We start from the raw sequence: 14,433 nt of genomic DNA, 5'->3' as shown, positions 1-14,433 counted from the left end.
GGGCTTTAAAAAGATAATGTTTACTTTATTTGTGCATTATATACAATTCAGCCAGATCTATTTGGCACTTTTTTTATATAAACACATCAAAACAACATATAGAGAAACCAGTAACTTTGTAAATGACAATATTCGGACAGGGAAATGTTGAGAGCTTTGGGTGAAGTGTTTGTGAAGATATGAAAGTTTGCAAATGTATATAGTGCCCCCTCCTGACAGGTATAGGAACTTGCCTGTATATATACACAAGCTGAAATTTACAGTAAGATTCAATGGGTGGAAATACCGTCAGTCAGAACAGAGGGTCACACCAACGCATGTTCAAATGTCTACAATGAAGTATAGTTCGTCTTTTGTCGGTTAAAATGGCATTTGCCAGTTATGGCAAATAAATATATTTATGCTCTCAAGTCAATGCACTGTTGACAACACGATTGAAACTTATTTTCATCACTGACAAAGAATAATGTCCATTTATATCACTGAATGAACCCAAATAGTTCTGTAGTCATCTTGAGATCCCTGCATGGGAAGGTCTGTACAGGTGTTTGTCAGCGATGGATACTGATGGGTTATTTTCAAAGGCCATTGATATTGTTCATAGTTTGTGTAGTATGTGGTGAATTTTAACAATTTAAATAACTAAACCTATGGAGACAAACATAATGGTACTAGTCTGAGATACAAGTTTTGCAAATGCCACAAAAGCCTCAGTGGTTAGCTGGTTCATAAGATGGTGATTGAGTAGATGGCAACTTTATGAACCATCTTTTAAAAAGATGCAAGGATAACTTTTTGGGCGCCAAAGGTACTAAACACTATACTATTATTCCATCAAAGTGTCCATTCAAAGTATTTTTAAAATAACAAGCATTAAGTAATATTGTGTTGTTTCTTCTTTTAGAGCAAATTACATCAAAACTCACAACTTTGTTTTATCATTTTACCTTTATTCTCATTTTTATAATACACAACGACCTTAAGAGGAAGAGGTCTTCCAAATGCACGATCTGAGGTATGTGGACAACTGATAAATACAGAAATATAAGTATTCTTTTGAATTGAGCTGGTCTGTCTATGTTTTCAAGTATGTGTTATTGTCCTCTTGGTCCTTCACTTCTTCCACTGCTTGTTTTCGTAGTCCCACTTGGCAGAGAATCCCTCAATCGGGTTGATTCTCATGTCGAGCATCCTCTGCAGCTCCTTCTCTTTCCATTCGGGTGCGAATGTGTGTGGGACTGGTCCATACACTGCAGAAAAAAAATAACACAAGTCAAGCAATAAGCCTTATTACTAGAATAATAAAGATAACTACATTCTTCTGTTTTTCAGCCATATTTCTCATGCTTACCATACTTCCTCTGCCAGAGCACAACAAACCCAGTGAAGCCAGTTAGGAACAACAGCCCTGCGACCACAGACTTCCACTCTGCTGATCCCTGGTTCATCTCTGCAAAGCTCTGGTCGAAGCTGATGCGGTACACTAACAAGTAGAAACACACAAAGCCAGGTGGTATAAAAATTGATAAAGTGACAGAAGCAGAGAGATAAAAATCAGTTCCACTAAATAGTGTGAGTTTCAGAGCAAGTCCTACATGCAATCTTCTCCTCATTGGAGAGTGTAGCCCAGGAGCCCATCTCCTTCTCCTTCAGGGACTGCTGCTCCACAGTCAGGCTCTGCACAAAGCGGATGTCCGGGAGGGGGTTATCTGGCCTGTCAAAGTAGGCAGGCATAGCGTAGTCGTCAATCTTAGCAACACCTGCAGAACACAAAAGCAAAACTTATTAAGTTTCTGGGACATAAGGAAATTTGCAGGTATGATGTTTGGGCCCCTGTGCCTAGTATCCAATATACACAGTACACAGCTATGCTGAGATGGTGAAATACTGAGTGAATGAGAGGGAAATTAGGTCGTTTCTATAGCACCAGTCAGACTTGCGTTGAAGGATGGACAAAAAACATTTGATTTTTCCTTTCGAGATAAAAAAAAACTCTGTGCTTTTGAAAGGTCACCAGCTTCCAGACAATATGAAACCTACATATCTGACACATCAGTGACAATTAATGTCCACATTTCTAAAGTACAAATAGTGACTATGAGACGCAAGCGGGATCTGTTGGTATATCACCCACCAGAAATAATGTCCTTTGGAGTGGTACTCACCATGTCCCCCTCGTAGGCAGACAGATGTGGAGAGGGCACGTTTGCCGACGAGGCTCAGCGCTCTGGTGGCCAGCATTCTGCTGAAAAGGTCACAGGACAGATTAGAGACTCATTAAAGATATTATCAGCTAGCTTACACATAATCACTACAAGTATCATTGATCTCACAGCCACACTTTTCTAACATTGTAAATTCAAAATTATCCCGTTCCATCAGGGGACGTGATAATAAGGATTCTAGGAGCATTTTCCTACAATGATAAATAAAGAACTGCTGTTTATAAATTAGTACGTTCTGACATTTGTCAGTCTAAATCCACTATATCAAATTAAATTAGTACATCACACACACGAGAAACATCGCATTATCTGTAAACATGTCAGTCGAGTTGTTGACGTTGAGACAGCGCATCCGCCGACATGTCAGCTAGCGTTAGCGTTAGCCGGACACACAAGGTCACAGCACCTGAGAAAAAAATAGCACAGAAACAACGGTTTCTCCGGGACATTCGACTTTAACTCAACCTTACACAACCAAGCAAGACTAGATCCATGCGCCATTATACTATTATCTGTCTGCGCAGTGCACCTGCCTTCAGGAATATGATGCTACAAGCTAAGGACAGCTAGCCGGTAACTTAGCTCGTCCTAGTTCCGCTCCGCGCAGACAAAGTCACCGGGACATTTCTGCTCAATTCGGATAAAACTACCGCTTCATCTTACATCCAACGTGTGTATAAGGTCCCCGTGTGTGTGGGTGACGGTGTGCGGTGCGTTTCCAGCGGCTGAGTAAGATGCTGCTGTTGTTAAATAAAAACGACCTACTCTGTCTTCCTCGCTCCGTCCGCAGATGATCCAAAAGGAAGTGTGATTTCGACCGGGAGCGGAAGTACGTCAGCTTCAACAACGAGGTCAAACTAGGCCACAGCTTGAATTGCCCCCCCCCCCCCACCCGAGATGGACGAGGACCCGGCTCTACCTGGCCCCTGATTGGTTAAATTTTGACAAAACCCGCAGTTATTGGTTACAGTAAGAGGATGCCGGGATAGTAAGCAAATCAGAGGCAGTGTGGGGGCGGATCTTCCCCCATCTCGGGTGCGAAAAAGCCATCACGGCGAGAGGGAAGTTCACCTCGTTTTACGTCTATCCACTCTGGTCTACGGCACCACCGGGGCTGCAGAGCAGAAGATAGATTAGCTTCTCTCCTCCTGTTACATCCTGGGACTCCTTCATTTCTAAAGAAGAGTATAAACAGAGAGGTGTCGTTGTAACGCGTTCGTGTTCACGCTACAAGGATCGGCTTCCACCACGTGTTGCGGCAGGAAGCGGTCTCTTCTGCATATTAGGGTCCGCCAGCTAACAGAAGCACTCCCTCCTCTGGTGTAGCCTCTTCTCAGCTGCTGCTCCGGCTGGACACGTCGTTCTCTTAATCAGCCATTCTGCTCATCGTCTCACGAAGATGCCCATTCAGCTGACGAGCCAGGCTTACTGCAAAATGCTGCTGCATGCGACCAAGTACCCGTGCTGCGCGGTGAACGGGCTGCTGGTGGCGGAGAAGAGCAAGGAGAGGAAGAAGGACAGCCACGGGGACATGGTCCTGTGTGTGGACTGCGTGCCGCTGTTCCACGGCACTCTGGCTCTGGCTCCGATGCTGGAAGTAGCTCTAACACTGGTAAGTGTCCGTCATGTTAAATATACACTCAGCTGCTAGTGAACTGGATAGACAGGTCTGCTACAAGAGTCCTGCAGGGTAAGTCTGTCAACATGACAAACTGTCATGCGAGACGAGACCCTTTTTAATTTGTATTCAACTTTTTGGGTTGTAGATGAATAAATGTCAAAATCACCTGCTGATCCAATAAATAAAGAATCAGCACTACAGGGATGATAAAGTTTAATCAAGAGCTCCCTAAAGTAGATTTGACAAATGTAGAGATTATAGCTGTTATTAAAGGTTCAGTGTGTAGAATTTTGTGACATCTAGTGGTGAAGTTGCACATTGCAACTAAATACCCCTCACCTCACCCTCCCCTTCCAAACATGAAAGAGAACCGGTGATATCTTTGAGTTTTTATAAAAACTCAAAAGATGTCTAGTTTGTCCAGTTTGGGCTACTGTAAAAAACATGGTGGCCTCCATAGAGAGGACCCGCTCCCGATGTAAATAAAAAGTATTTAAATATAAAGGACCCATTCTAGGTTTAAGAAAACAACATTTCATTCAATTTAGGTGAAACATACTGCCTAAAAACATCACTAGTATTATTTTGTATTAAATTTCTGCCAATAGATCACCTAAATCTTACACACTAGAACTTTAATCAAGAGCAGTTTTAGATTACAATCAGCTATATGAACCTAATCACCCAAAATAAAGGACAAATTTGTAACTTTTTACCTTTCATATCAAACTTATTAATTATGTTATAACTGGTTGACTGTCATTTCAACAAACTTGACTAATTGAAGTGTTTTCTTTAAATTGGTAAACAAATGTTTTTATTTCAGTGCAACTGCAAATTGAGTGTAGGTCTCTGATCCTGTTTGTCTTTACTGTCCTTCATGTTGGCTCCACATCTCCTCCTCTTTCAGATCGATACTTGGTGTAAAGAAAACAAGTATGTCATCGCTGGATATTATCAAGCCAATGAACGCACAAAGGATTCAAGGTACAGAAAAACATATCTGAACTTACATCTAGCTGATTCGGGAAAAACTTTGCCACTAACTCCCCTGAAATGTGATGGACTAATAAATGTGTCGACCCTCTCTCTTTCAGACCCAACCAAGTAGCAGAAAAAGTAGCTGCCAGGATTTGTGAGAACTTCCATGATGCAGCGATTGTCATGGTAATAGCAAATATCAACTGGTGTTTTTTGACTAAAATGGTGGTTTTACATGTTTTTGTCCATTTACCTAAAGTATTGTCTGTTTCTGTCTCCCAGGCAGCCGCTGCTTTTATCTCTTTCTTATATAGAAATATCTAGAGAGTTTGAAAACCTGAAAAGTTATTTGTCCCAACAAGCACGTGGCTCAGCAATCAGAAATGAAATGTTTAGCTGCAGTGCATCATTGATTGAAGATTGTGTACAAATATTCCGAAAGGAATACCACATGAGTCTGTTGTGCTCCTGCACTAAACAGACTGCTCTTAAACAGCTTCTTCACAAGTTTGGTGGTTCTCACTAGTGCCTCCATGAGGCAAGACTTTTTTTAAACCGGCTGTTTTTTTGACTTTATCACCATCTAATAATGACATAACTAAAAGCATCATGCACAGGGCAATGGGTTGGATGCACAAAGCAAGTTTTCAAGTTTCTAGAAAATTAAATGTCAATGTACAGACAAAATTCATTCATAGGCTGCCTGTAAGGTGCCAGAATGTGTCAATATAAATGGTTAGCCAATGGCCAAGTACACAGTAAATGAATTGTACATGATTTCCCTAAAACAAGCCAACACTTGCGTGTTCTTATAAGGTGGTACATAAGTTATTTAACCAACATAAAGTTGACTCAAACTTATTCTTTCGTTTTTTTCAGGTGGACAGCAGTAGATTAACAATTAGCTGTTTCGAGCCCATTGTGCTCATCTACGATCATCATGAAAACAAGTGGAAAAGCAGAGAAGTGACCTCGTAAGTTTGTCTGTGTCTGAGACCTTTTTCACTTCCGGCTTGTATGGTCTTTGTGCTTCTGACTTCAAAGTTCCCTGTGTTTTTTCATTCATTCTTTCTATTTAGTAAAAAGTTTATATGTTACCTTGTGTAGGAATCTTTTTTGGTGTCAATTTCCAAACAGATTTGTCATCTTTCTTCCAGTGAAACTTTTGAGGACTGGAGTGAAGCACAGAAGATCACGTCTGCACTGCTAGAGGGCAGGTCCTACGAAAATCTGATTGACTTTGATAATCACTTGGATGATCTAAGGAACGACTGGACCAACCCTGTGATCAACAAGTCCGTCCTGGATCTCTGCTAAGACCCTGAGTCAACAGCAACCTGGACACACACACAAATATTGCCGCCATTTCAGCGTGCATGAGGCTACTTGCTGTGTAGCACAGATGTACATAAATGCTGAACATGTCGTCTTTGTTTCATCAGAAGGTTCCAGCTCTGATGGGAACATGTGGAGTCCTGACCAGTCTGGCCAAAATCTCTTAAGGGCAAGCACCATATGTGCACTGTATGCATATGTCCGCCTGTACAAGGTGCTGCTGAGGCGGGGAAGGAGATTCTATTTTTGTGTTTATTGAATGATAGTTATGCGCATAGAGTTAAATTCTAGATTATTTGATCTATTTATCCTCTCAAATTGTATGGACAGTAACCATAGAGATTAAGTCCTAAATTATCAAAGAAATAGATTATTTAACTACTGAGAAATTAGATTACTGACTATGTTCTTTATTAAATTTTCATTTTTTTCATAAACCTTAGAAAAAATCCCCATGTCAAAGTGTAGTCTGAGGATTTCTGTGTCAAATTTGATCACTTAAAAAAAAAAAAAACTAATAAAGAAACAGATTACATAGAAACAAGGAGCCAGGAATCGTTTAAGGTTTTGTATTATTGGACTTACGTAACATGGCAGCTGGAGTCACTCTGGATGCACCAGCACTAACAGAAGGTTGTTGAGTTAAGATATTGGAGTTTTAAATCATTAATGCAAACATTTCTATAATGCATGTCTCAGAACATCAGTCTCAGTGAATATTATCAAATTGATGATTGTTGCTTTGAAGATTTGCTCACAGCTCTATTGAATCAGATCTCAGGGATGGGCGCATTTTAGTTGTTGGCTATTTTAAGAATTAGATATAGTAATATAATTTATACTTAATTGACAACTTTAAAGTCATCTAGTACAGAAGTAAATTACTTATTAAATTACTGTGGAAATCACATTTTTACAGGGACTCTTAAAAACTGAATGTATAATGAAACTTTTTTTGTGGAAAATTATAAAAGTCTTTGAGTTTGTCATTAAGTAAATTATTTTGTTTGTTTTTGTACACTGCCTTGGCACTATTGTTGATACAAGTTTGAAAAGATGTTTGGTTTATTTTTTTATAGCATAAAATAGCTGGACCAGGATTAATTTAAGGGTTTCACTGCTGTGTCAACTGATACATGTATGTTGTAATCAGAGAATACGGCTGGCCTGATATTCCAATGAAAAATCGGACTAATCAACACAACTCAAACTCTAGTCTCACGCACAGAGGATACAATTGTAATCTTGTAAACTTAAAAACTTAAAAACTCATTGATCACCAACTAATGAGGTTAATTACAACAAGAAGGTTAGCAACTCAATATATATTTCAAAACAATTAAATTATACAGCACTGGTCAATAACATACAATTACTTTATTAAATGTGATCGTACAAATTAATCCACAGAAGAGTATATTAAGCATTCAACAACATGAATCCTACTCACACAATAGTGTATGTAAATACTGAAGCTTCTAAATTTGTAATATTAGTTTTCTAATTTCCAGCAACAGTACCTAAAGGTTAACTGTGTGTTATATAAGTAAAAGAGAAGTATTGGCAGAAACTGAATACAAAATAATCCTAGTGATGTTTTCACTTGTGTATAATTATCTAAATTGTTCAAGAACTTGTTTTCTTTGCCCTAGAATGGGCCCTTTATACTTAAATACTTTATATTTGCATCGAGAGCGTGTCCTCTGCGGAGGCAAACATGTTATTTACAGTAGCCTAAACTGGACAAACTAAACATCTCTGGGTTGTCAGGTTTGGCAGGGGAGGGGGAGGTGGGGGTGTTCAGCCGCAATATTTAACTCTATATTCTGAGAGCCAGAATGATTATGATCATGGTATGACAAGCACAGTGAAGGATGAATTATTCTATCTGTCTCACCAACTCTTCTACATAACAGTGTAACTATAAGGAAACTATACATCCTCGTGTGAATAACCAATACTGTCTAAAAATCCTCACTTATTGGTTTATAGAATCGACGTTGCAAAGCTCTTCATCGATTGGTCAATGTGTGCCACCTAGCGGTTATTACATGCAACTGCCTTACTATCACATGACCCAACTTTGACTTTCCGGGCCGGACCATTGAAGGAGCGGACAGTGTTGTCAAGGCAACCGGTTCCTTAATAGCCTTTAAACTGTAATAAGGTAGAAACCAGATTCTCAGTGTTGACGGGATTAGAATCGTAAAGTGAGACAAGGAAATAATTTGTAAAAGCGCGTTAAACGTCGCAACTCACTTCCGGTTGATGACGCCGCCGTGCTTCCGGGTGTCTCGCAGCGCGGGAACGTTTCTCAGTGTTGTGGTGAAGTTTGTGTGAAGCAGTAAAAACGCACGGACCTGATGGATCCTGCAGAAGTGGAGTTCCTCTCGGAGAAGGAGATCGTGAAGATCATTCCAAACTTCAGTCTGGACAAGATCTATCTGATCGGGGTAAGGAGATGCGTTGTGTTTGTTAGCACCTTATTTCACAGGGTTCCACAAATGAGCGTAAACCGAACTGAACCATCGAATGGCTTGTTTATATTTACCCTGCAGCTCAGTGTTGTAGTCACACGTGGAGCTATAACCCCACAGGTCCACTACACACAGCTTGTGTGTTGGTGTAGATGGAGTCAGGAGCTTGTGTGTGTTTGTGAACTGGAACCGTTCTGCTCAGTAACGTGTGTCCCTGTGTCTTCAGGGGGACCTGGGCCCCTTCAACCCTGGGCTGCCAGTGGAAGTCCCGGTGTGGTTGGCTCTCAACCTCAAACAGAGACAGAAGTGCAGAATCGTTCCTCCGGAGTGGATGGATGTTGGTAAGAGTTGAAAACAAATAAGTAATAATATACCAACACAGTTAATGCAGGTGGCTTCCAAAGCAGAGGGTTCCAGCTAACTACATTAAGAAACACTTACAGTGTAAATATACTTTTAATATTATAAAACGTACTACTATGAAGTTAAAGTCAGTGTTTGTTTTAGTTTATTTGTTTTACCACACAAATACGTTTCTATATCACTCTATACCTCTCCACACTTTAATTTAGACACTTCCACACAAACATCATCTGTCCAAAAATAAATCATTACATGCTGACCATATATTTTCTCTGTTTGAACTAGACATGGGATGATTTGTAATACAAATTTGATTAGGGATTATTTTCTGAATCACACAGTCAGTTCAGTAAGATTATTTCCCTAAAGTCAATGTTAATATTCATGTTGATGTTTATGTAGTTTATTTACATTTTCAAGTTTTATAGATTTACGGGATATGGCTGGTGTTATTCTATATATTTCTTGTTTCCTATAAATCCCAAACTAAACATTTTTTTTATTGGTGTCTGATTTCATGGAAATATCCTTTTCCCTAACTAATTTCTGACCTTTCCTATCAACCTGTCCCCTGAAAAACCTTTTACTTATAAACACATACACAGATTGGCTTCATGTGGTGATTTGGTTCGTGGTCTTCTTGTTTGGGACCTGCCTGTTGATGCTCTGCTCCAATGTGCAGAGAAACTGGAGGAGATACGAGAGCTTGAGAGGAAAGAGGGAACGTTCGCTCCTGTTCCCAGTCCGTACTACATGGAGCTGACCAAACTGCTGCTGAACCAGTGAGTCGTAGAAACCCGAGTCACGTCGATTATCATCCTTGTATTTGTCACTGTAGCTCACTTAATGGTTTGTGTGTTTCTGCAGCGCGTCAGATAATATTCCTAAGGCAGATGAGATCCGCACGCTGGTCAAAGACATCTGGGACACGCGCATTGCCAAACTCCGCCTGTCCGCCGACAGCTTCATCAATCAGCAGGAGGCTCATGCCAAGGTACCATTTGACACCAATTTGTTTATTTGTCAACATAAACCTAATTGATTTGAACATTTAAGCAAAAATACTTGCTGGTTTTCTTTCTCGGCTGTGATGGTTGAGTCTTAATGTTTTGGTTTTGAGATGCAGGTCTAAGAAACAATCAATATGAAAATGTTGCTTTGGGAAAAGGTATTTTTTCTGACATGTAAAAGACCATTTAATTGCATGAATAATCAACCTGTGAATCACTGATACTTAAAAAAATATTAGTTAGGATATTTGTAACGCTTTCATTCTTTCTTAATCTGAGCGATTGTCTCTAAATATTTGGGATTTCCCTCTTATTCTTTATTTTTTATTTCCTCTGATTCACTGTGATATTTAACAGCAGGAGGACATGAGCTCAAACATTCATCACAGTTGTTAGAGAATACATGTTATATGCAGGGTTCCTAGGGTCATGAAAAACCTGGAAAAGTCATGGAATTTTACAATTAAATCCGAACAGTTTTGGAAAAGTCATGGAAATTAGTTATAATCATATTTTTACGTCGTTCATTTATGCTGAGTTTTAAATAATTCATATGCTTTTAAAGAAATACGCTCAAAATATAAGCAGGCATACTTGGGTTTGTGTCCATTAAGGTATACTGTATGCCTTGGAATTCTCATTGTTAGTTTGAATGCTACATTTTGTCACTTTTTCGCTTATACACCGAGATTTCACAAAATGTTCGGTAATGGAAATTTGGTTTAAAGTTATTGAAAAGTCATGGACATCCATTGGTCAAAATGTGTATGAACCCTGAATATGTCATCTTTGCTTGTCAAAAAACTAACATTGTCTCCTGTCTCTCTCTGCGTCCTTCCCTCTGTAGCTGGACAACCTGACTCTGATGGAGATCAACACCATTCGATCGTTTTTCCTCGACTCTCTTAACTTTATGTACAAGCTACGCTCCAATATGCAACCTGCTTCTAGTAAAGGAAAGGCAATGGAATATTGATCCACAAGTTTAAATCATGATGAAGTTTGAATATTGTCCCCTTGATGTGGGACAGCTGAGGACAGAGCCTTGGACCTGTGGATTTATTAAGAAGAAAGGAGAAGAGTTTTCCCCCTGTGTTTTTTAAGGGGTTACACTTCTCAAGGAAAACGCATCCATCTGTAAATATTGACAAGCATATACGCTTTATATGCGTCTGCTGTTTGCAATGTGCTTATTTAATTTAATGTCAGTAGTTAAAACAACCACCTTGCATTTGTGTTTCAAAATGTAACAAAATAAATGTTTTAATGTGTATGTGAAGTGGTGAACTTGTGTATATGCTCTTCTTTATTCTTTTCAATTTCTTATTTATGTGCATGTATAATTGTATGTGGATATGTTTATTGTGTATACATGGCAATCATTTCTTTTTAAGAATACTAGTTTAAGTCCTAGTTAAGAAATTTGCCTCTTTGTGATTCTGTGTAAATATCGAGAAGACAAGTGCATCATCCTCAAACCAACTCCAGTTTGAGGTTAGTGTAGAAGTGGAGGGTAAGTGAATTTCTTAACTTGCATGGACAACCACATAAATATAGTTCTAACCAAGGATCGCTGTATTTCAATCTAAAACCAGTGACTAGATAAGATCAGGGTTATGTTTAAGTTCCAAGTTAACCTATTTATGAAAAGATCCATTAAGGTCCTGGAATCTTTGCTTTTTAATTCATGCAACACGTGTGATTTGTTGTCTCGCTGTGAAATTGTTAAATAACTCTACCAGCACCCACAAACGGACAAAGGTTGGTATTTAACATTTTTGAAATATTTTATTTTCTTTTTTGTCTGAAATCACAGCCATATATTCATAAATACCTAATTACTACATTCAACAAAGAATATATTACATTACAATGAATTCAAACAAGTACATTTTAAAAACAGGATTTCACAGCATCTAGACATCCTCCACTGAGTATGGGGGGGGGCTATTGCATGGGCGTGCGTGGGTTGGAGACACAGGGGATGCTGGGTAAGCGGGGCTCGCTGTACGCCACCGTCCTCCCCAGCTGATTGGCTGCTTCCCTCAGTGTGCGTGCTCCTTCATTAACTGGTGGGCTGCGCTCTCGGCTCTTTTCTGCTCTGTAAAAATGACAGATTATACCGTATCCCTCTGATCCTCATTCATAAAAAAATGTGTTTGGATAAAATGTATTCTTGGAAATGCCTTTGGATAAAGGGATTCTGTACCCGTTGACATGCACAATATCTGAAAGGAGACAAAGACAATATGAAATGTCCCTAATCTATAATTTTATGTGTAAAATGTCCATGAGGACTGCAACTCATTCACATGCTCCCAAATTCTTGAGGCACTTGTAAAACCTTATGTTTTAAGTATGGGGTAAGTCTTAAGTACTAACTAATTGTGCTTTAGTCTTTTATAAGTTAACTTTATGCACATTTTCAAATTCGTTTTACTTAAAAAAGAGGAAATCTGTATAATCTCTACCCGGAGTAGACGAGCTCTTGGGTTTAAGATCCCACATAGGGCCATGAGGTGAGGGGACAGAGTGTCAGTGTGAAACGAACAGAATCAGGAGGAGGGCAGACGGGTTGTAAACAGGTATGAGACCAGGTAAATCAAACCTTTCTGTTTTTATGTGTACTGGGAAAACCCCAGTTTGAATTGACTTTGTGATTTCCAGTTTATTTGTAACTTGTTGGCAACTTTGGGCAGCGAGGGTTCTACAAAATGGGGGATATGCAGGAAGGAGGCGTGTGATATTCAGAAGTGGAAGATGGCCGTTCTGGTTTGAATGTTTGGCTACCTAATTTCAACTCTGTTTTAAATAAAAAATTCGAGATGCTACGATTTTATTTTTTTATTTTTATTTTGGCACTACATCCTGTCATGACGTTTAGGGCTGGATCTTAAAATGCAGAACATTATCAAACCCTCATGTCGTTTCAGTTCAATGCTACATTACGTCGAAAATGAAGGTGAAGGTCGGACATTAAGAGAAAGCATCAAGAACCAGTTTTCATCAGGCGGCTGCTTAAAGAGTCTCTTCATGTCTTTAGAAACTAAACGAGTGAGTGAAGAACTTAATGTGTCACTGGATCTCGAGTTGTGTATGTGGAGCTAATGTCAGCGGCAGTGAAGCCGACAGGAGGAGCTGTTGAAACGGTGATTAAAACAGAGACATGTTGCTGTGAAGGAGGTGGGAGGGGGGTGTAACAGGGCAGGAGCCATGTCTCAGGACCTCTGACTGAGCTTCTCTGAGCTCACAGGTCCGGCTGAGGCGGCTGTGGCCGGGAGAGAATAACGAGAAGAGGAGGCGTGTATCCTGTTTGCTCTCACTCCGCTAAATGTCTCAGAATGAGCTGTTCTGGCCAGCAGCAGTACAAACACTAAAAGCAAGGCTTTTCTTTTTCCAACCCAAAAAAGCATAAACATATAAAAATGGCAGGCTTTCTTTTAAAAGAACAATGATTAAAGTAATAAAAACATACAAAATTCTTTTTAAGTCTTCATATTATATACAATACAAGGCTAAAGCACCTTTTAAAATTCATAATTCTCAAATTTTCTATTTCGAAATAAAACATTTCCTTAATTCTTTGCAAAAAAATGTGCATTTTTCTAAGTTCCTCCCTAACGTTGAGCAGTTCTTTGTTGTAACACAGTACCACCAGGTAGTTCTTCAGCGTTTTATTCATAAGTGCATTTCCAGTTCAAAAGCTCATGTGGCCGCTGTGATGAAAATCCGTCCCGACTGGCCAGGAGCCTTCGTTTGGGCGTCTGTTGACGACACCCCTCCTGGGGCAGCTGCTCCCTCATTGGCAGGATTGTCTGTAGATGTGGCAGTGAGGGAGGCAGGGACTGAACAATAGAGCCGCAGGGACCGAAGAGTGTGTGAGAAGCAGGTGCATGTGTGTGTTTGTGTTGAGCTGCAGGTACTCCTGCCCCGGAACTCCCGCTGATCTCAGGGGATTGGCTACATTGGCACACGTTTGGTGGCTTGTGGCGCAGGCCCTGGCTGGCCACAATCCAAAGACTGCCTGCCCTTCACTGAACGTTCCCGTCTCCTGTGCATTCATCAATCCATTCACTCCGTCCATTCATTCATCTTATCTAGCCTGCCACGCTCTCCGCTGCAGAGCCACGCGGGCCAGGCTATGAAAAATAAACTCTGGGTGTCAAGTCTGAAAAGGGAAGCGGCCCGGGAGCCATCAGGTCGGCGTGTCGGGGTCACCTGGGAGGGTAGCCTTTGTAATGGCCGCCTCTCGGCCAGTGTGTCTGTGGCAGCGTTAAACACTTCCTGAAGTGCTCCAGCTCTGTTTGTAACTTCTCCCGCTCCAATGCCAACTTCTGTCTCTGGGACATCAGCTCCTGCACAACCACAGAGGAAGAGAGGGACACATAAGATTACAAAGAAACCAACAAGAATGAGGATGG

At 40.2% G+C, this 14,433-nt stretch overlaps 4 protein-coding genes across 8 annotated transcripts in view; 2 read left to right on the top strand and 2 right to left on the bottom strand.

Annotated features, from left to right (window-relative positions):
• Positions 1-929: 929 nt before the first annotated feature.
• On the bottom strand, positions 930-3,077 carry LOC133951831 (cytochrome c oxidase subunit 4 isoform 1, mitochondrial). 3 transcript variants are annotated; one of them, XM_062386032.1, is made up of 5 exons: positions 2,991-3,077; positions 2,166-2,245; positions 1,596-1,760; positions 1,352-1,483; positions 930-1,250 (listed from the first exon to the last, which is right to left on the bottom strand). In XM_062386032.1, the coding sequence occupies exons 2-5, from the start codon at positions 2,239-2,241 to the stop codon at positions 1,114-1,116; spliced, it is 510 nt and encodes a 169-aa protein (XP_062242016.1). In that variant the 5' UTR covers positions 2,242-2,245; positions 2,991-3,077; the 3' UTR covers positions 930-1,113. The 3 variants fall into 3 exon arrangements, with proteins under 3 accessions (XP_062242016.1, XP_062242033.1, XP_062242024.1); XM_062386049.1 differs by having other exon boundaries at positions 2,166-2,242; positions 2,991-3,040; XM_062386040.1 differs by lacking the exon at positions 2,991-3,077 and adding an exon at positions 2,889-2,938.
• Positions 3,078-3,278: 201 nt separating this feature from the next.
• Positions 3,279-7,219, top strand: emc8 (ER membrane protein complex subunit 8). Its single transcript, XM_062386018.1, has 5 exons — positions 3,279-3,837; positions 4,757-4,833; positions 4,944-5,013; positions 5,707-5,801; positions 5,985-7,219. The coding sequence occupies exons 1-5, from the start codon at positions 3,625-3,627 to the stop codon at positions 6,142-6,144; spliced, it is 615 nt and encodes a 204-aa protein (XP_062242002.1). The 5' UTR covers positions 3,279-3,624; the 3' UTR covers positions 6,145-7,219.
• A 1,209-nt stretch (positions 7,220-8,428) lies between these two features.
• Positions 8,429-11,285, top strand: gins2 (GINS complex subunit 2). The gene is made up of 5 exons (XM_062393474.1): positions 8,429-8,615; positions 8,866-8,980; positions 9,685-9,784; positions 9,870-9,996; positions 10,860-11,285. The coding sequence occupies exons 1-5, from the start codon at positions 8,526-8,528 to the stop codon at positions 10,986-10,988; spliced, it is 561 nt and encodes a 186-aa protein (XP_062249458.1). The 5' UTR covers positions 8,429-8,525; the 3' UTR covers positions 10,989-11,285.
• Positions 11,286-11,780: 495 nt separating this feature from the next.
• Positions 11,781-14,433, bottom strand: part of LOC133951799 (genetic suppressor element 1-like) — a 41,707-nt gene continuing 39,054 nt past the window's right edge. For all 3 annotated transcript variants that reach the window (XM_062385987.1, XM_062385979.1, XM_062385997.1), the window contains one exon: positions 11,781-14,367. In XM_062385987.1, coding sequence (XP_062241971.1) covers positions 14,227-14,367 — 141 coding nt within the window. In that variant the 3' untranslated portion in view covers positions 11,781-14,226. The remainder of the gene's footprint in view (positions 14,368-14,433) is intronic.

This window comes from Platichthys flesus, chromosome 1 (assembly GCF_949316205.1).
Source record: "Platichthys flesus chromosome 1, fPlaFle2.1, whole genome shotgun sequence".
Lineage (NCBI taxonomy): Eukaryota > Metazoa > Chordata > Actinopteri > Pleuronectiformes > Pleuronectidae > Platichthys > Platichthys flesus.
This window is presented reverse-complemented; position numbering and strand designations above follow the sequence as displayed.